The sequence below is a fragment of the Oscarella lobularis genome, chromosome 18 (genome assembly GCF_947507565.1).
Source record: "Oscarella lobularis chromosome 18, ooOscLobu1.1, whole genome shotgun sequence".
Classification (NCBI taxonomy): domain Eukaryota; kingdom Metazoa; phylum Porifera; class Homoscleromorpha; order Homosclerophorida; family Oscarellidae; genus Oscarella; species Oscarella lobularis.
The window spans coordinates 1,368,694-1,389,593 of record NC_089192.1 but is presented as its reverse complement, the minus strand read 5'-3'; the positions used below and the strand labels follow the sequence as shown (position 1 = coordinate 1,389,593).

At 48.0% G+C, this 20,900-nt stretch overlaps 4 protein-coding genes across 6 annotated transcripts; all 4 read right to left on the bottom strand.

Moving 5' to 3' along the window:
* Nucleotides 1-1,575: 1,575 nt before the first annotated feature.
* Nucleotides 1,576-2,937, bottom strand: LOC136197859 (uncharacterized). 3 transcript variants are annotated; one of them, XM_065987721.1, is made up of 3 exons: nt 2,820-2,937; nt 1,824-2,768; nt 1,576-1,791 (listed from the first exon to the last, which is right to left on the bottom strand). In XM_065987721.1, the coding sequence occupies exons 2-3, from the start codon at nt 2,766-2,768 to the stop codon at nt 1,771-1,773; spliced, it is 966 nt and encodes a 321-aa protein (XP_065843793.1). In that variant the 5' UTR covers nt 2,820-2,937; the 3' UTR covers nt 1,576-1,770. The 3 variants fall into 3 exon arrangements, with proteins under 3 accessions (XP_065843793.1, XP_065843794.1, XP_065843792.1); XM_065987722.1 differs by having other exon boundaries at nt 1,857-2,768; XM_065987720.1 differs by having other exon boundaries at nt 1,576-2,768.
* A 2,688-nt stretch (nt 2,938-5,625) lies between these two features.
* On the bottom strand, nt 5,626-8,169 carry LOC136198143 (cytolytic toxin-alpha-like). The gene is made up of 5 exons (XM_065988057.1): nt 8,082-8,169; nt 7,427-8,022; nt 6,415-7,376; nt 5,745-5,871; nt 5,626-5,700 (listed from the first exon to the last, which is right to left on the bottom strand). The coding sequence occupies exons 1-5, from the start codon at nt 8,167-8,169 to the stop codon at nt 5,626-5,628; spliced, it is 1,848 nt and encodes a 615-aa protein (XP_065844129.1).
* On the bottom strand, nt 8,063-9,737 carry LOC136198141 (oxidoreductase NAD-binding domain-containing protein 1-like). Its single transcript, XM_065988056.1, has 6 exons — nt 9,718-9,737; nt 9,332-9,457; nt 9,183-9,284; nt 8,763-9,133; nt 8,556-8,700; nt 8,063-8,496 (listed from the first exon to the last, which is right to left on the bottom strand). The coding sequence occupies exons 1-4, from the start codon at nt 9,735-9,737 to the stop codon at nt 8,884-8,886; spliced, it is 498 nt and encodes a 165-aa protein (XP_065844128.1). The 3' UTR covers nt 8,063-8,496; nt 8,556-8,700; nt 8,763-8,883.
* A 1,537-nt stretch (nt 9,738-11,274) lies between these two features.
* On the bottom strand, nt 11,275-14,275 carry LOC136197856 (neoverrucotoxin subunit alpha-like). The gene is made up of 5 exons (XM_065987716.1): nt 14,211-14,275; nt 13,783-14,141; nt 13,273-13,723; nt 12,630-13,222; nt 11,275-12,570 (listed from the first exon to the last, which is right to left on the bottom strand). Exons 3-5 carry the CDS (start codon nt 13,364-13,366, stop codon nt 11,449-11,451), a joined length of 1,809 nt encoding a protein of 602 aa, XP_065843788.1. The 5' UTR covers nt 13,367-13,723; nt 13,783-14,141; nt 14,211-14,275; the 3' UTR covers nt 11,275-11,448.
* Between the last annotated feature and the right edge of the window lie 6,625 nt (nt 14,276-20,900).

Sequence of the window (20,900 nt, the reverse complement as noted above, 5' to 3'; positions counted from 1 at the left end):
GCAACGATAGCACGGTAGGCCATCCGGTACTTGCCATTTATCAATAAACCAATTAAATGCACAGGTTTGTCAAATCCGTGACGTTCCAGATCGAAAATTCACATTTTCCTGCAGCCAGATTGACGGAGCCTATTTTGCACAATCTGAAACCGGATTGACGTACAATATGATCGGAGGAAAAGACGGGCGTATGGTGAGAATCGATCTTCGCTGTAACGAGTCTGACGTCGGATCACTGACGGCTGTGGGCGAGACAGCTAATCTCACTTACGTAAGTTACGATAGATAAAGTTTGCGGGCAAACTAAAACTTTAATTAGGCCTTTGTTTTGACGTCGCGATACTCCTGCGCTCATCTACCTCCGGGGCAATCTCCAAATGAAAAGCTGTGACGCTGTCTGTCATCCTTGCTGACTACAATTGGTGTGCCTTTAGCTAGCTTTGCTACCAATTGTCGTTGTTTTCTTGTCTTTGCTTTTTGCAGCAGCTGCGTCTCGTATCATACAACTATTGCATAACAGTATCTTATAGTACCTCTGCTCTCTCATTTCCGGTTTCCCTACCGCTGAAGTTACCGCGGAGTTATACTTCTCTCGCCACAATTTCTCATAACGAAGCTGATCGTCTTTCACGTCCATACGCTTGAGCATGGAGTACAAGTCTTCCGCCATTGCAGGAAGACCGCAAACATTCTCACTCAGACTCATACCCACAGTGAAGTTCTTTTGTAGAAGCTCTTCCGTGACTCTTACTTCTACCATCTGAGAGAAAACAAAAAACGTTCTCATCCACCAACCCACCAAAAATCTCTTACTGTGCACATTTTGATGATGTCGAATATCGTCTACATTAGCAGCGAGAGCAACAGAACGCTCTTAATTATTCTCAGAGATCGACTTGATGAGCTGACGTTTCTCGACAGTTGCATCGAGGACTGCGTGAAAGACGTGGTTTCCCAAATGAGGCCCCGCCAGCGAAGTCGAGCTCGGAAGGCGCGATTTTAAAAAGAAAATCGCTATGTCAACAATTAGACGCAAAGATATTTAGGTGCATTTTCTTCACATAACAAATTACCTCACCGGTGTATACCTTCTTTGGCTCTGAATTGAAGGTGCAAGAAGAAGCTTGTTTCTAAACTGCTTGGCTTCTAATTGTGCCAGTGGATATTTATGGAGTGAAGCTTCCGCCTTCCTATGGCGAAGATGAAGTGATATAAATGACATCCTGTTTGAGTCTTGGACGAATTCTAATGCGGGCCAGCTAGCCACGCTTTCAACTTCTCGCAGAGCTCCAAAACATTTTCTCTGCTGCTATAGCGACGGCGAAGAAGGCGATGAGGGCCTGCGCGCCCGACCAAATACCAGAAACGACTGGGCTGACTCGATGACGTCAATTGTTTACCCAGTTCCTTCAGGGAAGAAGAGACTTCGTTCTTCTCAATAAGAGCTTATTCTCGAGGCCTGCCACCAATGCAAAGCTATTGATCAACGAACTACACGATTCGACAAGATTCGAAAACAGTGGACGCGCGCTAACAAATCGACAAAGCAAACGGCGAAATGCAGCAGAAGGACAAAAAATAACATCAGCCAGCACATCAGCTTTCACGCAATCGTCTCACTTTAATTCGCTTTGAATTTAGCTTCAATTCGATTTTGCAACGAAGTTCCTGATAATTTTTTCGCGGTTCTCACCAAACTGCACGAATTTGTCTCCGTGTGCGGGATCGTTGCACTTGAATCCGCACTTATCAATTTCGACACTGCCGCAATCACAGAAGATGTAGTCGAACCTATAACCCAATCTCCCTATGCCAACGACCACCTCCTTGTGGCATAGAAAGCAGCGCCACGTGACCTCGTTGTTGGGACACTCCTTAATGGACTCTTGCTTGCCATCTGGCTGAATATCTAGCCCCTCCGTTTGCTCAGGAAGCAGTGCCCTCGGACAATGAATGCGCAAGGGCGGAGAAAACGTTTTTTCCCAGTCCTTGCTGCTGTATTTCTCCTCGACGTTGATCGGCTTTACAAGACATGCAAAGCGAAAATCATTGGTACAATCGACGCATTGCACTTCGCCGTTTCTGTACCACGTTCCCATCGGAGACTGCTTCACGTCGGGGTGAAGATCAAAATCGACCATGAGATACTTAGCTTCAGGCGCTTTTCGTTTTTTGTAACTGAGAAAAAGACTGCGCGTATCGTCTGACTGAAAATCGGAGCCGGAGAACAGGACGTAGAGATCGCCGTCAGAATTATCGATGGCGTTTCGAAGGCTTTCGTTTTTCTGCAGAAAGGGCACATCGAGTTGACGCAAGTGAAGATAGGCGTCTATCTTTCCCTGGACTTTGGGCTTCCATTCGTCGAGAAAGGACTGGATATTCTCGTGGGAACACGGAGGCGATTTTTCAAAATTGTCAAGCTCCGCTTGAATTGGTTTTTCGTCGCCCGTCTTCTTTGATCTGACGCTCAAGACGGCAGCTTTCAACGCCTCTTTCAATTTGACTTCAGCAATCTCGATTTCGTCGCAGAATTCTTTAAATTTGCGGACGACGTCTGCATCAAGTACGTCGGAAACAGCATCGACATCTTTCCACGTGTCCCAAACGAGTTCTTTCTTCTCGCCCAACTCGTCGAAGACCTGTCCGATGCGACGGTTGGTGGCGTCGCTGGTGGACTGGATGTCGGACGATATCTGGCGGCTCAGCGGAGAGAGCTCGTATTCAACTGGCCTTCCTTTCCCGTTGTTCGCTTTCGTCAGCTCTGGCATCTGAGAAAATAAACTATCGTAGTAACAACATCTATCTATGGCTTTCAATACTTTTTAATAAATTCGAGCGCCTCTTCGACTGACCTCGGAGGACCGGTTTCCGGCAACAGATCAGCATTCACTTCGACTGAAAAGCCATTCAGCGACGCGACGTCCTCCCCCTTATAGTTGATCTCTACCTTGCCCTCTGCGTTAAGACCGGGAGAAATGTTGGCAAGCGACGCTTGCAATTTTCCACCGAGTTCCTTAGAACTTTCTTTGCTGCTAGCGACGGCGGAGAAGGTGACGACGGCCTGCGCTCCCCACTGAATTCCGGAAACGACGTGCGTTCCGACAGCTGCTTTGATGACTTTTTGGTTGGCCTGTTTGTCCATTTCGAAAACGTCGATCGTTTCTTTGGCGGTGAGAAGATTTAGGACCAAGGAAGCAGAGACTTTGTTCTTCTCTTCTTTCTCTCGGCTCGCGTACTTCGCTGATCCTTCCAAGGAGACCAGACCTCCCAGAATGCTCACCTTCAGGTCGACACCGATATCCAGATCGGTCAGCTTCGATGTAACGGAATCGCCGCGGGTCATCTTAGCCCTATAGCTAGGGCTCTGTACAGATTGCACAGCCTCGTCGGAAATTTTTCCATAGAGAGAAGCTCCTATTTGGTAGGTACGAAAATGTGAAAGAAGCAGGCCTACAGCTGGGAATCATACCGTGAACAAATTTCTCTTCACGAACATCGTAGACGTCTCCCAAATTGTTAACGCGGCCAAGCGCTTTTCGCGCGATGTCTTGCACTTGTGCCATAATCTCGCCGTAGCAATACGATTCGCTGGCTCAACTGAACGGGCCAAAAGAATTGCCACCCTTTTAAAGCCTTCGTACGACGCTAATCTAAAGAATGCTAAAGATAAAAATTAGGCGAGACGAAGCACGAGAAAGACAAACAGCGTCACATCGGTCTAAGGTACAACTATGACCCCTGAAGCATGGTAACTGAGTACTTACAAGTCTATTTATCAACCCACCTCAGCAATTACGGGTTCAACTATGAAAACAACAAATTAATTAATTAAGGTAGCAGTGGCAGAGAATGTTGTTATCCGAGTTCAATGCTGCTAACCTAGACAGCTACGCACAGGAGCTTCTTTAAAGAATGCCAAGAAAATTAGGCGAGACGAAGCGCGAAAAAGACAAGAGCGTCACACCGGTTTACAACTATGACTCCTGAGAAGATGATATGCCAGCCTATCTACGGCAACTCAAAGCGTCGACTGTACGTCCTATCCAACGGCCCACTTCATGCAATTAGGGGTACAACTATGACAACCACGAAGGCAATGCGAGACGGCCTACTTATGGGTACAACTATGACGACCACGAAGGCAATGCGAGAGAATGTTACCATAGACTTACTAAATAGCATGCACGCGTCGTTTGAGACAGAAACGCTCGACCGGCCTAATCATCCACGTCGCTCAACACATACCTGGCGTTGTGACTCTGTACCTCTTAGCTACTACATGCACAGATGCGGCACGTCAAGACAATCCTCATCGAAAATCGGCTTTTCTGCAGTCCATTGCGAAACGCGTCAATAGCGACGCAAAATCGACGTGGCATGCGTCCAGGACGCTCGCCGGTATCGAACCGCAAAACGCCGATCTTCTACGCCGAGAACGCGACGCTCCAGCTTCCGTGGACTGGAGAACCGGCGGGTTTCTTCCGTCGACGACCAAGGCACCTGCGGATCGTGCCGGGCGTTCGCTTCAACGCACGCCTTCGACGATTATCGTTCGCTTCAAGCCCAAAGCAAGCAAACGACGACGTCCGTTCATCGAATCGTCGCCTGCTGCGAGTTTTCGGGCTGCAGCGGCTGGGAGGCGGCCAACCGGGAAGCGGTTTTCTATTTCTCAACAGAGAAGGAACGTACGGTTTCGGATACATGCGAAAGATACGACTGAGACGACTTGCTTCTACATCCGACGTGTCCGAGATTCTGCGACGACGGATCGACTGTCCGCTCTCACGTCGCAGAACAACTGAGTAAATGTAGCTACGTCGAACCGCTGACGGTAGAGAAGATGAAGAAGCATTGGCTTCAGGTCCACTCGTCGCTGCCTTGGACGTCTTCTCCGACTTCTTCTCCTACACGGGAGGAATCTATCGCTACACGAGCGGTAAGAACGAAGGCGGCCATCTTATCGAAGTAGTCGGCTACGGTAGTCAAAACGGCGAGGATTATTAGATATCATTATGTAAGAACAGCTGGGGAAGCGAGTGGGGTGAGAACGGCTTTTTCAGAATCGACGCCGGAGTCGAGAAAGAACACGGCATAGAGCAAATTGCTTTTGCTCCGTTCTCCATTGCAGGTGGCACGACTCGCTCTCAAGAGTCCACCGGATTTCTTCTCGGGGTTAACGAGCACAGCGACACGGACGATGCGACAGTACTCGAAGTAGCCAACTTTGGAGCGTACGAACTTAATCCGTTCTGTCCGGGAAAAGACGTCGATCGAACAATAGTTCGTAATATGACCCTAATCAAAGTGAACAGAGCATCTCGTAAGATTGTCAGTGGAGCGCAGACCACAGTGACGGCTACTTACTAAGAACAAGGGTGTCCCGAGCAGACGAGCTACGAGTTCGTCGTCGTCATGAATACCGATGGCGAGTACAGTCTTATTCAGTCGAGGTATGTACCAGAGAATGTGCAAGGCACTTCGGCAGGTTCTCGTCAAACTGCGAACTGGCTGTTGATCCTGCTCCTTCTGCTTGGAGTCGTGAAAATTCTTTGTAGCGGCGGTGGCGACTGACGGTTGAAGGCTCGAGCATCAGACAGAAATTGCTGCTATTGTTGCGTATAGGTGTTATGCATAGTAAATGATGCGCTGCCGCTTCTGCTCCAGTCTGCTGCCTTTTTGTCTTGTCTCCCCTCTCTGCAACTAAAATTACAAAAATTGTAAAAAATGATGTTGGTCGTTTAAACCTTTTTTCTGTAGCGAGAAGAGGCGTGTCGTGGCTTCTTTGTCGGTTGGATGTCAGAGGCTGGCTGGAAAGTGTCGGTGCTCACGATGTCAGTAATCGACTTGACGAGCCGACAATTGCACCGAAGACTGCGCGAGAGGTGGTTTCCCCAAAAGAGGCCCCACCAGCGAAGTTGAGTACGGGAGGAGCGATTTCAAAACGGATGAAGGCAGAAGTGGTTTCGAATCACCAGATTTTCTACTCCTGCTACACTTTTCTGTCGAGACGAGGCGTGCTGGGCATTGGTTTCGTCATCGCCGGTCGACTGGCTTATTTTCGAACGCTCTTTGCAGTGCGGAGCCATTATCAACGTGCAGCGTCAGCTGCAGAAGCAATGAGCAGCTAAAAGAGAGCACAAGAGAACAAGTGACGTACGCACGGCGCACGCTAGAGAGCACAACACATCAAACGGAAACAGTCAAACAACACAACAAACTGACATCAGCGCGTCAGTTGAGTCTCTTTCTCAGCTTTGAACTTGACTTGCATTATCAACAAAGCTCCTGATGATGGCTTCGCGGTTTTTCCCGAATTGCACGAACTTGTCTCCGTGTGCGGGATCGTCGCATTTGAATCCACATTTATCAATTCTAACACCGCCACAGTCACAGAATATGTAGTTGTACCTGTACCTCCGCTTCCCAATGCCAACAGTCACCTCCTTGTGGCAAAGAAAGCAACGCCAAATGACTTCCTTGTTGGAACACTCCAACGTGGTCTCCCCCTTGTGTGAGGCTGAATCAAGCTCCTCCGTTGACGCTCGAAGCAATGCCCTCGGGCAGCGAACGCGCAAGGGCGGGGAAAACTCGTTATCCAAGTCGCTGTCAAAATATTCCTCCTGGGGGTCGATCGGTCTCACAAGACATGCAAAGCGATGATCGTCAGTGGCGCAATTGCGGTACTTCACTTTGCCGTTGCTGTAAAACGATACCATCGGAGACTGCTTCAGGCGGTGAAGATCTAAATCGACCATGACGTATCTGGCTTCCGGCGCTTTTCGTTTCTTGTAGCTGAGAAACAGACTGCGCTGCTGAGCAGACTGATCATCGGAGCGGGAGAACAGGACATAGAGATCGTCGTTAGAATTTTCGTCAATAGCTCTCTGAAGGCTATCGCTTTTCTGCAGAAAGGGGACGCCGAGTTGCCGCAAGTAATGATAGGCGTCTATCTTTTGCTGCACTTTGGTCTTCCATTGATTGAGAAACGATTGTGAATCGAAGCAAGATTTCTTTTCAAAAACATTAAGCTGTGAAATTATTGCGCGTTCATCGCTGTACGGATCGTCTGATCTGACGCCCCACAGAGCAGCTCGCAAGCTCTCTTGAAATTCGAGTTCAGCAATCTCGATTTCGAGAATGAAATCTTTAAACTTGCAAACGACATTTTCATCCAGTACGTCGGAAACACGCTCAACTTCTTTCCACGCGTCCCGAATAAGTTCTTTCTTCTTGTACAACTTGTCGAAGACATGCTCAATACGACGGTCCGTGGCATCACTGACGAATCGAATTTTATTCTTCTTGCGTACCACACGAGACATCTCATACTTAACTGGCCTGCCTTTCCCCTTGTTTGCTTTTGCCAGGTCTGGCAGCTAAAAAAGACATCAGTGTAAACATCTAAGTATAGCACCTTATACAATACCATTTGAATAAATTTGATTGCCTCTTCGACCGACCTAGGAGAACCGATTTCCGGCAGCAGATCAGTATCTACTGCAACTGAAAACTTATTCAGTAACGCCACATCCTCCCCTTTGTAGTTGGTCTCAACTTTGCCGTCGGCGCTAAAACTGGGCGAAATGCGGGCCAGCGACGATTTCAACGTCTCGACGAGCTCCTTCGAGTCTTCTCTGCTGCTAGCGACGGCAGAGAAGGTGATGACGGCCTGCGCTCCCCACCAAATACCAGAAACGACGTGCGTCCAAACAGCTGATTCTAGGATGTCTATGTTTTCCAGTTCCTTGAGCATGGGAACGTTTATCCTTTCTTTGACTGCGAGAAGATTCAGAATCAAGGAAGCCGAGACTTCACTCTTCTCTTCCTTCCCTCGGCCTGCGAACTTCGCCGATCCTTCTAATTTCACACCGCCGGCCAGAACGCTGACTTTCAGGTCGGACTCGATACCCAGATCGGTCAGCTTCGATGCGAGAGAGTCGCCACGGGCTATCTTAGCCGTATAGCTAGGGATCTGAACAGATTGCACCGCATCGTCAGGAATCTTTCGATAGAGAAAAGCTCCTATTTCGGAATCACCAAAATAAGAAGGAAGGAGATCCGCATTAGCCGCGATTATCTACCGTGAACGAATCTGTCTCTGCGAACATCGTAGACGTCTCCCAGGGCGTGAAAACGTCCAAGCGCCTTTCGCGTCATGTCTCTCGCCATATACTAGTCTCGGAGCAGCAATAAAGGACGTCTGACAGTGAAATCCGCTAACTGGATGCAAGAGCTGCCATGGAACGCCCTCTGACGAGCCGCGAGTCCCGAATGCGGCTGGTTGCATGCTAGTCTTCTTCCCGTTCCCGGGCAGGGTTTTGCCTTTCAAGCACTTGCTTTTGCGTGGAAAGTATCACGTTCGATCGAGCGGGTCTCGTTGCCGATTCGTACATGTTGTAGCTACTCTACTGTACTAAAATTTTATCTCACTCTGCATGGAAACATGGTCGTAGTACGAGCGAAGAGCGGGTCGCTGTCGGCCGTTGACACTGTCAACTGTTGAGCAAATAGTTTGATGAAAAGGCGGTTTATAATAAATATTTAGTTCGGCTTACAGTTGGCTATCAGTCGCAGTCTCAGTCTCAGTATCAGATATATCGGTGCGTCCCTTTTCGGTGTCAGTTCTGGTTTGGAAAGCGTTGGCAAATTAAGCGTTGGCGAATTAAGGTATAAAGACGCTGCCGAAATTCTGTGAAGAAACTAAGAAAAACTCTTGGTTTGAAGCCAGCCATATATGTACTGTATATCCTATATGACTTTACCTCTATCACTTTGTAGTTGAACGGTCTCGCCGCTCCCGTATACGCCTCTTCTATACTCTTCTCTCGCGTAAAACGGAGGTGCCGCATTGGCAAAGACGTACATTGTCTTGATGGGATCCAGTCAAGCACAAGTGGTATCGAAGCATTCTTTCAGTTCCCTCAGAGACTTCTCGAATATCATCTCGTCCAAAGTCTTTGCGCTATAGAGCAGCCTCAATTTTCCTGCGTCACGGCTTCCACCTTTTTTCAAATCGATCACGTGTCTCGTGATCGAATGGAGAGGCGTGATTCCAATTCCGCCGGCGACAAACAGAAAATTCGACAATGTCGACACGTCGATCTTCTCGTCGTCGAAATAGAAATGGCCCCAACTCGAATGGTCACGTGACTACAAGCCTTTGCCTCGCGATGAATCCAAACCGCCGGCGCTCTCCTTGACGGCCAAGGCGACGAGCAAAATGGGCTGGAGTCGACGTGATGGAAAATCCACCAACCGATAAGCCCAGTATGAAAAAATCGACCCTGACGAAAATATTAATAATTCAGGAATTTTTTTTCTTCTGTCGAACCATTGCCCTGCTTTGAATCGGAATTCTTTGTCCGGTATGGACAGTGTGAGGGATGTGACTGTTGTACTGTAGCACACATTTCGATTCAGACAAGTTCGCCAGATCGATGACTCTCTTGTTAGCGGACTTTACAGCGTAAAACCAACATTTAGCCGAAAGGACGTAGAGTAAACAAGATTTGCTTTGTCGTGGGCTTAGAACACCATGTGACCTCGCTGGGCTCTTCTCTAAGCAAAAGCAAGACACAAGCTCGTAGAAAACAAAGTCATTCGGCGGTCTAGTTGCACCCTAACCTCTTAGGCTGCTTGTTTTCGTTTTAGCAGCTGGTTTGCTTTCGTTTGTCCGGGATTCGGCGGGGAATGTCCGACTTCCCGTATTAGCATAACCCTAGTGACGCTGCTGCCATTTTCGTGGTATTCTACACTCGTAGCCAGTCTTCCAGTGCAAGAATTTGCTTTTCAAGAACTTTCTCTTGGAAGTGCTACGTGGAAAGTATCAAATTCGAACGGTATCATCACTTTATCCAACGGCACCGTGCCCCCGGCTCCGATTTTTCTTCGCAATACTGCAACGATAGCACGGCAGGCCATCTTGTACTTGTCATTTATCAAAAAACCAATTAAATGCACAGATTTAATTGTCAAATCCGTGACGTTCCGGATCGGAAATTCACATTTTCGTGCAGCCAGATTGACGGAGAATATTTCGCACAATCTGAAACCGGATTGACGTACAATCTGATCGGAGGAAAAGACGGGCGTATGGTGAGAATCAATCTTCGTTGCAACGAGTCCGACGTCCGTCGGATCACTGACGGCTGTGGGCGAGATCGACAACCAATCTCACTTACATATGTTATGATAGATAAAGTTTGCGAGCAAACTAAAACTGTAATTAGGCCTTTGTTTTGACGTCACGATACTCCTGCGCTCATCTACGGAGCAATCTCTAAATGAAAAGCTGTGATGCTGCCTGTTTTATAACCGGTGTGCCTTTAGCTGGCTTTGCGGCTAATTTTCGTTTTTTTTTTGTAGCGTCGGGTCGTATAATACAACTAATGCATAACACTACCTTGTTCCTTTAGTACTGCAAAGTAGCGCGCGAATATTTCAACTCTCTCATTTCCCTAATTTTATTTAACTAAATAATTAAAGCGGGTCGCTGACTTTACCTGTTAATTTTTCCACGTCACTCACGATAACGGCATCCTGCTTCTCAACACCATTTCTCATAACGAAGCTGATCGTCTTTCACGCCGATACGTAGGCGTAGCCTACGCCTGAGCATGGAGCACACATCGTCCGTTATTGCAGGAGGACCGCAAAGATAGGCAATAATCTCACTCAGACTCATGCCCACAGTCAAGTACAGGCAGTATCGAAGCAATTCTCTTTGTTTCATTTCTCTCGGAGACTTCTCGATCGAATATTATCTCGTCCAAAGTCTTGGTGCTATAGAGTAGCCTCAATTTTCTCGTGGCGCGACTACCACCGTTTTTCAAATCGACTGCGTGTCTCATGATTCAATGGAGGGGATTGACTCCAATTCCGCCGGCAACAAACAGAAAAAGTCGACACGCCGATCTTCTCGTCGTCGAAATAAAAATCGGCCGCCGTCTCGAACGATCACATGACTGCCAACCTTTGCCTCGCGATTCATCAATGCAAGCCGTCGATCGCTCGCTTCGAAAGATCAAACCTGAGGAAAAATAATCCCATAAAAGATTATAAAATATACTGTAGAAACATTGTCCTGTTTTGAATCGGAATTGTTTTCGGCGTCTGCTTGTTCCAAGTGCATGCCCATAGCCGCCCTGAGCAAGGAGCTGCTACCGTTTAACAAAAGAACAGGCCTAGTCTGATCGAGAGCTAATTGCTGCAAACAGCAGCACTCAGTTGCGGTTGAGTACGTCTTCAGAGAGAGAGGGGGGAGAGAGAGAGAGCTTACTTCAATGTTTTTTTCTCTGCGCTGTTGGTCCACACAGCATTAGCAGCAAGAAAGAAAGCAAGCAAGCAAGCAAGAAAGAGAACAAACAAGCAAGCAAGCGGCGAGAAACAGCAGAAGGACTACCAAAATAACATCAGCCAGCACATCAGTTCTCACGCAATTGTCTCAGCTCACTTCGCTTTCGATTTTTCAACGAAGATCTTGATTATTGCTTCGCGGTTCTTACCTAACGGCACGAATTTGTCTCCGTGTGCGGGATCGTTGCATCTGAATCCGCACTTATCAATTTCGACACTGCCGCAACCACAGAAGATGTAGTCGAACCTAGTACGACTCACGGTCACCTCCTCGTGGCAAACAAAGCAGCGCCAGGTGACCTCTTTGTTGGGACACGCCGAAATAGACTCTTGCTTGTCGTCGGGCTGATTTCCTTGCTCCTCCGTTGGCTCAGGAAGCATTGCCCTCGGACAATGAATACGCAAGGGCGGAGAAAGATCTTTTTTCCATTCGTTATCGTAATATTTCTCCTCGCGGTCGATCGGCTGTACAAGACATTGAAAGCGATAATCCTTTCTGCAATCCTCGTGTTGGACTTCGCCGTTTCTGTAGAGCGATACCATCGGAGGAGATTTCTTCTGGTCGGGGTGAAGATCGAAATCGACGATGAGATATTTAGCTTCAGGCGCTTTCCGTTTTTTGTAGCTGAGAAAAAGACTGCGTTGATCGTCAGATTGATCATCGGAGCCGGAGAACAGGACGTAGAGATCGCCGTGAGATTTATCGATGACACTTCGAAGCCTTTCGTCTTTCTGCAGAAAGGGCACGCCGAGTTGACGCAAGTAGAGATAGGCGTCGATCTTTCCCCTCACTTTGGGCTTCCATTCGTCCAGAAAGGACTGGATATTCTCGTGGGAACACGGAGACGACTTTTCAAAGTCGTCAAGCGCCGCGTGAATTGGTTTTTCGTCATCCGTCTTCTTTGATCTGACGCTCAAGAGGGCAGCTTGCAACGCCTCTTTAAACTTCACTTCAGCAATCTCGATTTCGTCGTAAAATTTTTTAAATTTGCGGACGACATCTGCATCAAGTACGTCGGAAACAGAATCGACATCTTTCCACGTGCCCCAAACGAGTTCTTTGTTCTCGGAGAACTCGTCGAAGACATGTCCGATGCGACGGTTGGTGGCTTCGCTGGTGGACTGGATCTTGGATGATATCTGGCGGCTCAGTGGAGACAGCTCATACTCAACTGGCCTTCCTTTCCCTTCGTTCGCTTTTGTCAGCTCTGACATCTGAGAAAACAAACTATCGTACTAACAACATCTATGCGCAAGCAGCTATGCTTTAATACCTTATTAATGAATTCCAATGCCTCTTCGACTGACTTCGGAGGACCGGTATCCGGCAACAGATCAGCATCCACTTCGACCGAAATGTAATCCTGCGACAACTTTTCTTCCTCCTTAAAGTCGATGTCTACTTTGGCCTCTGCTTTCACACAGGGGATGCTGGCAAGCGACGCTCGCAACTTTCCACCGAGTTCTTTAGCATCTTCTTTGCTGCTAGCGACGGCGGAGAAGGTGACGACGGCCTGCGCTCCCCACTGAATGCCGGAAACGACGTGCGTCCCGACGGCTGCTTCGATGACTTCTTGGTTGGCCTGTTTTTCCATTTCAAAGACGTCGATCGTTTCTTTGGCGGTGAGAAGATTGAGGACCAAGGAAATAGAGACTTTGTTTTTTTCTTCTTTCGCTCGGCTCGCGTACTTCGCTGATCCTTCCAAGGAGATCAGACCACCCAGAATGCTCACCTTCAGTTCGGCACTGATATCCAGATCGGACAGCTTCGATGTAACGGTTTCGCCGCGGGAAATCGTAGTCTTATAGTTAGGGGTCTGTACACATTCCACAGCCTCGTCAGAAATTTTTCCATAGAGAGAAGCTCCTATTTGTAGGAACATAAGGAAGAAGCAGACCTATAGCTGGGAATCATACCGTGAACAAATTTCTCTTCACGAACATCGTAGACGGCTCCCAGTTTATAAGCGCGGCCAAGCGCTTTTCGCGTGATGTCTTGCACTTGTGCCATAATCTCGCCGTAGCAATTAAGAACGCTTGGGATTCGCTGCTCGACTGAACTGGCACAATACGCAAAGACTGGACACTTTTATAGCCTTGGTACGACGATAAGATTCATCTTTCCCACAACCGCCCCCGCACTGCTTCTCGCGGCCTTGCGATTGGCGTCATTACCTATAGGCCTTGTTCCAAGCTGGTAGTCAGGAGACCACCCCTTTCGCCACGCGACTTGGCGTTCGCTGGTTGACGACAACGTCGCCACATAAAGTTTGACGTCATTGCTTACGTCAATGCTTAATGAACATCGGCTAATGCCGTCGGTCGGTCACCTCAGTCACGCTAATGCTATGCAAATCGTGCGTCAACTCTGCGCAAAAAGAGATCAACCCTTCTGCATGAAAAGCCAAAAGATTGAGCGCAACTAACCAAAGAAAATGTATCGGAGACACCTGCAAAAAGGCGTTCACTTGCTGCCTCTAAAGGCGAAACGATATAGGCTGCTTTGCAACTTTGACTCACGTGGCGATAACATTCCAGCAAGGCCACCCTGCAACGCGCGATTTGCATGCCCGTCACAGAGACGCACACATTGACGTCAATTAATTAATTCGCCAGATCAACGGCTCCTCTTGTTAGTGGACTATACAGCGTCAAACAGACATTTCGCCAAAAGGTCGTAGAGTAAAAGCAGTTCGTTTTGTCGTGAGCTTGCACCGTAGTGAACGTCCGGTCGCGTGATGCATATTCGACCTCCTCGCAGCTAGGGCTCTTCTCTAAGCAAAAGGCTAGAAAAGCAAGAGACCCAAAGCAAGACGCAACCTAGAAGTCATTCGGCGTTCCAGTTGCACCCTAACCTCTTACGCCGCCTGTTTTTCTTTTTAGCAGATTTGATTGTCCGGGGAACGTCTGACTTCCCGTAGGGGAGGGGTCCTCAATTATGGACAGTCCCGGAAGGTCCCGTGTTTGTTCGAGCACTACGGTATCAGTACCCCACCGTTCGAGCTCCCCCATACCTCATCTTAGAGCTAAAGGAAAGACGATTCTGCGGTAGGAGTTTAGGGTGCCTGCGACTGCGCATTTGCATGCTGACGCACAAAGTTTACCTAACCTCGGCGGTTTTTACACGAATGACGCGAGCGCTAATGATGGACACCCCCGTATCTTCGCCGCACTTCAACGTATCCATGCATGCTATATATCAAACGAAAGCTCAGAGATTCCTCTTTCACATGATTCGCGCGGTAACAATTTTTATAAACAATTCGGGTAGAAAACCGCGTTTTCGTAAAGCCGTGAAATATTCTATTACGATCTACTTCTTTTGAAGCAACCTTTTGTCAAATCTATTATACATGCTAGAAAGTTCTTTTCATCATACTAAGAATGTCTTCCCTTGAAATTAGTTGTCAAATTCAATGCCACTATGCTTGCCTGTATGCTGATTCGCAAGGCCGTAGCTCAAATCCCACTTTAATCTACTTAGAAACACTGCAGACCTAATTTGGCACTAAATTTATTACGGTTGTCCTTCACAATTTGCAACGCGGAGTGGAACAAAGGAAGCTCACTCGCATATCCGGGGCATAGCCAAAACTCTTTCTTCTTTGGCAAAGTATGGTGCTACAACAGTGTCAAAAATCAATAGATTAGTGTAGTAAATTTGGAATACCGAAAAGTGAACAGTAAACAGTCATTCACAATTGAGTATTCACTATTCACTTTTCAGGATTATTATTCAGTATTGAGTATTCACTTTTTACTGTTCAGTATCACTAATCCATCATTTTTGACACTGTTGTAGCACCATACTTTGCCAAAGAAGAAAGAGTTTTGGCTATGCCCCGGATATGCGAGGAGCTTCCTTTGTTCCACTCCGTGTTGCAAATTGTGAAGGACAACCGTAATAAATTTAGTGCCAAATTAGGTCTGCAGTGTTTCTAAGTAGATTAAAGTGGGATTTGAGCTACGGCCTTGCGAATCAGCATACAGGCAAACATAGTGGCATTGAATTTGACAACTAATTTCAAGGGAAGACATTCTTAGTATGATGAAAAGAAATTTCTAGCATGTATAGTAGATTTGACAAAAGGTTGCTTCAAAAGAAGTAGATCGTAATAGAATATTTCACGGCTTTACGAAAACGCGGTTTTCTACCCGAATTGTTTATAAAAATTGTTACCGCGCGAATCATGTGAAAGAGGAATCTCTGAGCTTTCGTTTGATATATAGCATGCATGGATACGTTGAAGTGCGGCGAAGATACGGGGGTGTCCATCATTAGCGCTCGCGTCATTCGTGTAAAAACCGCCGAGGTTAGGTAAACTTTGTGCGTCAGCATGCAAATGCGCAGTCGCAGGCACCCGAAACTCCTACCGCAGAATCGTCTTTCCTTTAGCTCTAAGATGAGGTATGGGGGAGCTCGAATGGTGGGGTACTGATACCGTAGTGCTCGAACAAACACGGGACCTTCCGGGACTGTCCATAATTGAGGACCCCTCCCCTACTAACATGACTACTGCCATTTTTATTCGAGCGGTAGCATCGATTTATCCAACGGCACGGCACGGCGTCCGGCTAGACTAGTAGCTACGTCACGACTCCAAGTTCCGGACCTGTGTGGCTGAGTGATGTAGCATGTAAAGGAGATGAATCAAACCTTACTCACTGTGACTTTCGCGGATGGGGAATAACCAATTGCCATTCGGGAGAGGCAGGAGTGACATGTACAACTGTTAGGCTTGTGCATGGACAGTCTGGTTTCTAACTAACAAAGGTCGCGTGGAAGTATATGAAAGTGGAAGGTGGGGAACGGTGTGCAACCACGGCTGGGGCTGGGAAGACGCAAATGTCGTTTGCAAAGAACTAGGATTTTCTGCGGCCGTAAGTATTGCTAATTTCGGGCAAGGCACAAGGCCGATAGCAATGACTCACGTAGACTGTCAAGGTTTTGAGTCCAGTATTACTCATTGCGGTGTGAATGGTTACAGTCAAAGCAAGTGCACTCACCAAAACGACGCCGGCGTAGAATGTTTGACAGTTAGACTGGTAGGCGCTTCCAGTCCCAATGAAGGGCGTCGAAGTTCATCACAATGGCACCTGGGGCACTGTATGTCATAACAACTGGGGTTGGACTGATGCAAACGTTACTTGCAGAGAATTGGGATTTCCTACCGTGATAGCTGCTAGAACTAATGCTTACTATGGTCGTGGATCTGAACCCATATGGATGAATAATGTAGCTTGCAATGGTCATGAGCTGCGTTTGGACAGTTGCGAATTTACTGGATGGGAAGTTAAAGGTTGCGATCATTCACGAGATGCAGGCATCGAATGCAGTTGCAGAATTAGACTTGCAGGAATCTCTGCAAATGCGGGAGTCGTCGAAGTTTATCACGGAGGCAGATGGGGGACAGTTTGTGATAACAATTGGAATTATTTTGACGCTTTGGTGGTATGCAGAGAATTAGGTTTTCCTAGCAGAACATTTGTATCAAATAACGTTTCTTTGAGTGGAAATTTGTCTAACCATGTGTGGATGGGCACTGGACATGCAATGGTTCCGAGTCAAGTCTCCTGTCATGCAGTTTTCATGCTTGGGAACGAAAGACGTGCAACAATACGGTGGCTGTTGTAGATTGCGGAGAACATCATATCCGACTAAAAGGAGGCTCAGGTCTTTACGAAGGTCGCGTAGAAATTTTTCACGATGGACAATGGGGAACTGTGTGTGATGACGGTTGGGGTATCAGTGATGCTCACGTTGTTTGTCGATCCTTGGGATATGAAAAGGCACTGCAAGCGCCACACGGAGCTGCATTTGGTCGAGGATCGGGAAGAATTTGGATGGATGACGTTAACTGTTCAGGCTCCGAAGACAGCCTCGCTCAATGCAGCTCCCTAGGGTGGGGTAAACACAACTGTTCCCACGGTGAAGACGCTGGAGTGATCTGCTCCGACTGAACCAAACAGTGTGCCTGCAGGCATGTTGTTCTTTCTCTTAGTTGCTCTTTTCCTTAGTTGATCAACAGCCTTTTTTCTTTCTTGTTACCTTGCAGCTTTCTCGTTTATGCTCTGTTAGCAGAACACACCAAATGAATCAACAAATACGTACGTACCCAAGCGACGACATGATCTCATCTGAAAGCAAACCTTCCGAAGGCTTCGTCGCGAGCTAGACGTTGCAGCACGCTAGCCCCATTAGATCGGCGTGACCGTTCTCGCGCTTTCGAAAGTCGCTTCGCGTCGTGAACGCTTTCTCGCAGTTTCCCTGAGGGTCATTCTCCTGGAAATTGACCGGTTCGTGTTCCAACGAGGACTGCGTAAAAGACGTGGTTCCCCAAATGAGGCCCCGCCAGCGAAGTCGAGTTCGGCACCATTTCAAAGTGGACGAAGGCACAAGTGGTTTAGAATCGATTTCTCCGAGACGAAGAACCGTTCGGGAGAGAAGCGGGGCAGTTCCAAGTCTGAGAAGAGAGCTTCCAGCGTTTACCTGATTCTCTACTCCTGTTCTTTTGCAATGCGAAGCCATTCATAGCGATTAACGTGCAGCGTCAGCTGCAGAAGCAACGAGCCGCACTGTACAGAGCACAAGAGCACGCAGTACGCAGTAGGAGATAGTGACGCACGCTAGAGAAATAGAGAGCACATAAGCACATGCACGAAACAGTCAAACAGCTGCATGTTGCAAGTGCAAAGACCCTCGTCTCAGGCGCCCACTCTCGTTATACAAATACTGTTACATTTTACGTCTTCTTTTACCCAGCCGTCAATTTAATAGCCTGAAAGCAGAGATGATGCTGAATATAAGAAAGAGTGTTGTTCACTTAGCGACAGGAGCGTCGATCCGGAGAAACAAAATAACGACAGCCATGCACCGCTCAAGGTAAAAAGACGAATACCTAGTTTTTCTAAAGTGCAGCAAAGGTTTTACCATACTAGTAATCAACTATTTTATTTACCTTCTTCGTTTTTGTTGTGACGGGTCCACAGGGACCTCAAATTATTATGGTATCTATTGCGAACTACCAGAAACACACAAAACAAAGTACACATCAAAAAAAACTTCAAGAAGCGACACACAAAACAAAGTACATCAAAAAAAAACTTCTAAAAGCGAACAGAGCTGCGGCGACGTTTCGTTTCGCATTTAAAAGTTAACATTAGTAGCACGGGGCAGCGTTTGTTCCACTCTTTACCTGTTGACCTGAATCGAAAAGGATTGGACTGTCGCTGATTTCTAAGCCGCCGATGCAACCGTCGAGACCTCCGCTTCCGTAACGTCCGCCCAAGGTGACGCTCGTGTATCCGCCGACAAATATATTGCCGCGATTGTTGAGCCGAGTCAACTGGGGAACTTTTTCCAGCGTCGATCGTCGCCCGTCGATCGTCACATTCGAATTAACGCCAACTCTGGAAAAATTAAATAAACATACATAGATGGAGAAACGAGTAGCCTTGCCTTTCGATTACAATATAATGAGTGAGTCCGTCTGAAACGAAAGCCTCGCTTTGATGTCGAATTATTCCGCTGCCCAACTCGTAGGTAAATTCTAGTTGACCGTTGAGAATTCCCACGGAAAAGAAGTCCTTGACGTCAGCCTAGAGCTCCACAATAACAAACGGTCCTCATACAGATAAAAAGCCTCACCGTAGACGGAAGATAAAGAAGGAGACCAGAATCGCTCGTCGTCGTCAAATTGAATCGAATCGTCGTCTCCTTGTTCGACGACCGCGGTGCGGATACTTCCGCGTAGCCGTCACCATAAAAACGAATATCCCTCCGATCTAAATCTAAAACAGAAACATTCAAGACGTTGATGATACAACTCCAGAAAAGAAAACAAACCTCCGTCGCAAACGTATCTTGTTTTTTCGTCCCATTGCCGCGCCGTCGTATTCCAATCCATCAAGCAATCCACCCTAACGTCGCACGCGTACCCGCGCCATCCTCTCACGCACGTGCACTCGAACGAACCGTCGACCGTATTCGTGCACGTCGCCCCGTTACGGCACGGCGACGAATCGCACGCGCCCTGATCGCACTCGTCGACGTTGACGCCGTCGCTCGCGTCGCCGATCAAATCACCGTTCAGCGTGACGTCATATAAACAGCCGTGAAATCCGTTCATCACGCGAAGTAACCCGACCGGCAAATCGGTGTACATCGACGCCTTGACGCCGCCGAGATACAAATCGCCGTCGACGTCGAGCTCCGATAGTGATCCCGTCGCCGTTTCCGTGACGACGGGTTGGTCATCAATTGCGAGACTCAAGTCTTTGCCAAGTTTCGTAATGAAAACGCGCGTTGTGCCGTCAACAGGTCGCGCGCTGCGCGGTCGGGCAATGTCGCGCGATCCGACGTGCATGTGCGCTTCGACGTATCCGGAATCGGCGAAAGCGGCGAAGTAGTCGCCGTCGCGGGGCCGATAAATGAGCGCTATTAATCCCGTCTGATTGGCGACGGACGGACGAAGTTGGAATGATAGAGTGAACGACGTGCGAAACAAGGGAGTCGAAACAGTTCGCTTGGTGTAGCCATCGCCGTTGTACGACTCAGATACTATAGGACGAACATCTGAAAAATAAGGATTACACTACGCCGTATACTTCTCATTCTAATCCTACCTTTCTCGCAAGCCGTTCCGGAAAATCCGTACGGGCAATCGCAGTTGAATCGATTGCCGTCGATCGGCGTCGTACACGTGCCGCCGTTGCGACATCGCGTTCCCGACAAACAAGGATCATACGGAGACTCGCATCGCTGTCCTGTATACCCGACGGCGCAACTGCACGAGAACGCACCCAGTTCGTTTCCGCTTGGCAGGCACATGGCTCCGTTAAGACAGTACGTCGCTCCGACGGCGGAGCAGAGCGCAATCTGGCAGTGACCCACATTGCGAGCACTCGTCGCAGCGGATATCAAATCGATCAGTCGGCTGTCGACTTTGAGACGACGAATGCAGCCGGTGAAACCTCCGTCCGGAAGAAGCGGCGAAACCGACGTCAACGACTCGGGAAGCCGACCGAGATAGAGAATGGAGTTCTCGGATAGTTGAGTGAAGTCAGGAAACGTTGATCCATAACCAACGAGCTCATCATCAATATAAAGCCAACCCTTCGCTTCAGAACGCCTGAAAGAGACGATAGATATATAGATTACGATACGCAATTTCGTACTTCTCATTACCTCATTCTTATTGTTGTGAACGTATCTGCTACGAGCAACGTGTTTGATTTGATTTCGATTGAGTTGAAGCCGAGGTTATAGCTAAAAGTTAGAACGCCCGCTTTGATGTACAGTGCCATGTAGTCGCCGCTGCCGTCGGCGTTCTGGGAGACGAAAAAGATTGTGCCATCTCCTCCGGACGCCGTCGGCTTTAGTTCGAGGAAAATGTCGTTGACGCGAGAGCGTATATTGACCGAGAGAACCAAGTACGACGCTTCGTCGAATGATGGCACGCCGGCAAACAAACCTAAAGCGAGATTTATAAAAGAAAGACGACGTGCGAATTATTGATTACTTTGATCGCAAACGTCTCCGCCAT

What these genes read in the sequence shown, in the direction of transcription:
- LOC136198143 (XM_065988057.1), bottom strand. Translation starts at nt 8,169, where the DNA reads ATGGCGAGAGACATGACGCGAAAGGCGCTTGGACGTTTTCACGCCCTG. An exon ending in CAATCAAATTTATTCAAATG is followed by an intron (nt 7,377 to 7,426) that starts GTATTGTATAAG and finishes TGTCTTTTTTAG; the next exon opens with CTGCCAGACCTGGCAAAAGC. An exon ending in CTTCTCGCTACAGAAAAAAG is followed by an intron (nt 5,701 to 5,744) that starts GTTTAAACGACC and finishes TTGTAATTTTAG; the next exon opens with TTGCAGAGAGGGGAGACAAG.
- LOC136197859 (XM_065987720.1), bottom strand. Translation starts at nt 2,768, where the DNA reads ATGCCAGAGCTGACGAAAGCGAACAACGGGAAAGGAAGGCCAGTTGAA.
- LOC136198141 (XM_065988056.1), bottom strand. Translation starts at nt 9,737, where the DNA reads ATGGCAGCAGCGTCACTAGG. An exon ending in CGATTCAAAGCAGGGCAATG is followed by an intron (nt 9,285 to 9,331) that starts GTTCGACAGAAG and finishes TATTTTCGTCAG; the next exon opens with GGTCGATTTTTTCATACTGG. An exon ending in CGTCAAGGAGAGCGCCGGCG is followed by an intron (nt 9,134 to 9,182) that starts GTTTGGATTCAT and finishes TGACCATTCGAG; the next exon opens with TTGGGGCCATTTCTATTTCG.
- LOC136197856 (XM_065987716.1), bottom strand. Translation starts at nt 13,366, where the DNA reads ATGGCACAAGTGCAAGACATCACGCGAAAAGCGCTTGGCCGCGCTTAT. An exon ending in TGAAGAGAAATTTGTTCACG is followed by an intron (nt 13,223 to 13,272) that starts GTATGATTCCCA and finishes TCCTACAAATAG; the next exon opens with GAGCTTCTCTCTATGGAAAA. An exon ending in CATTGGAATTCATTAATAAG is followed by an intron (nt 12,571 to 12,629) that starts GTATTAAAGCAT and finishes TTGTTTTCTCAG; the next exon opens with ATGTCAGAGCTGACAAAAGC.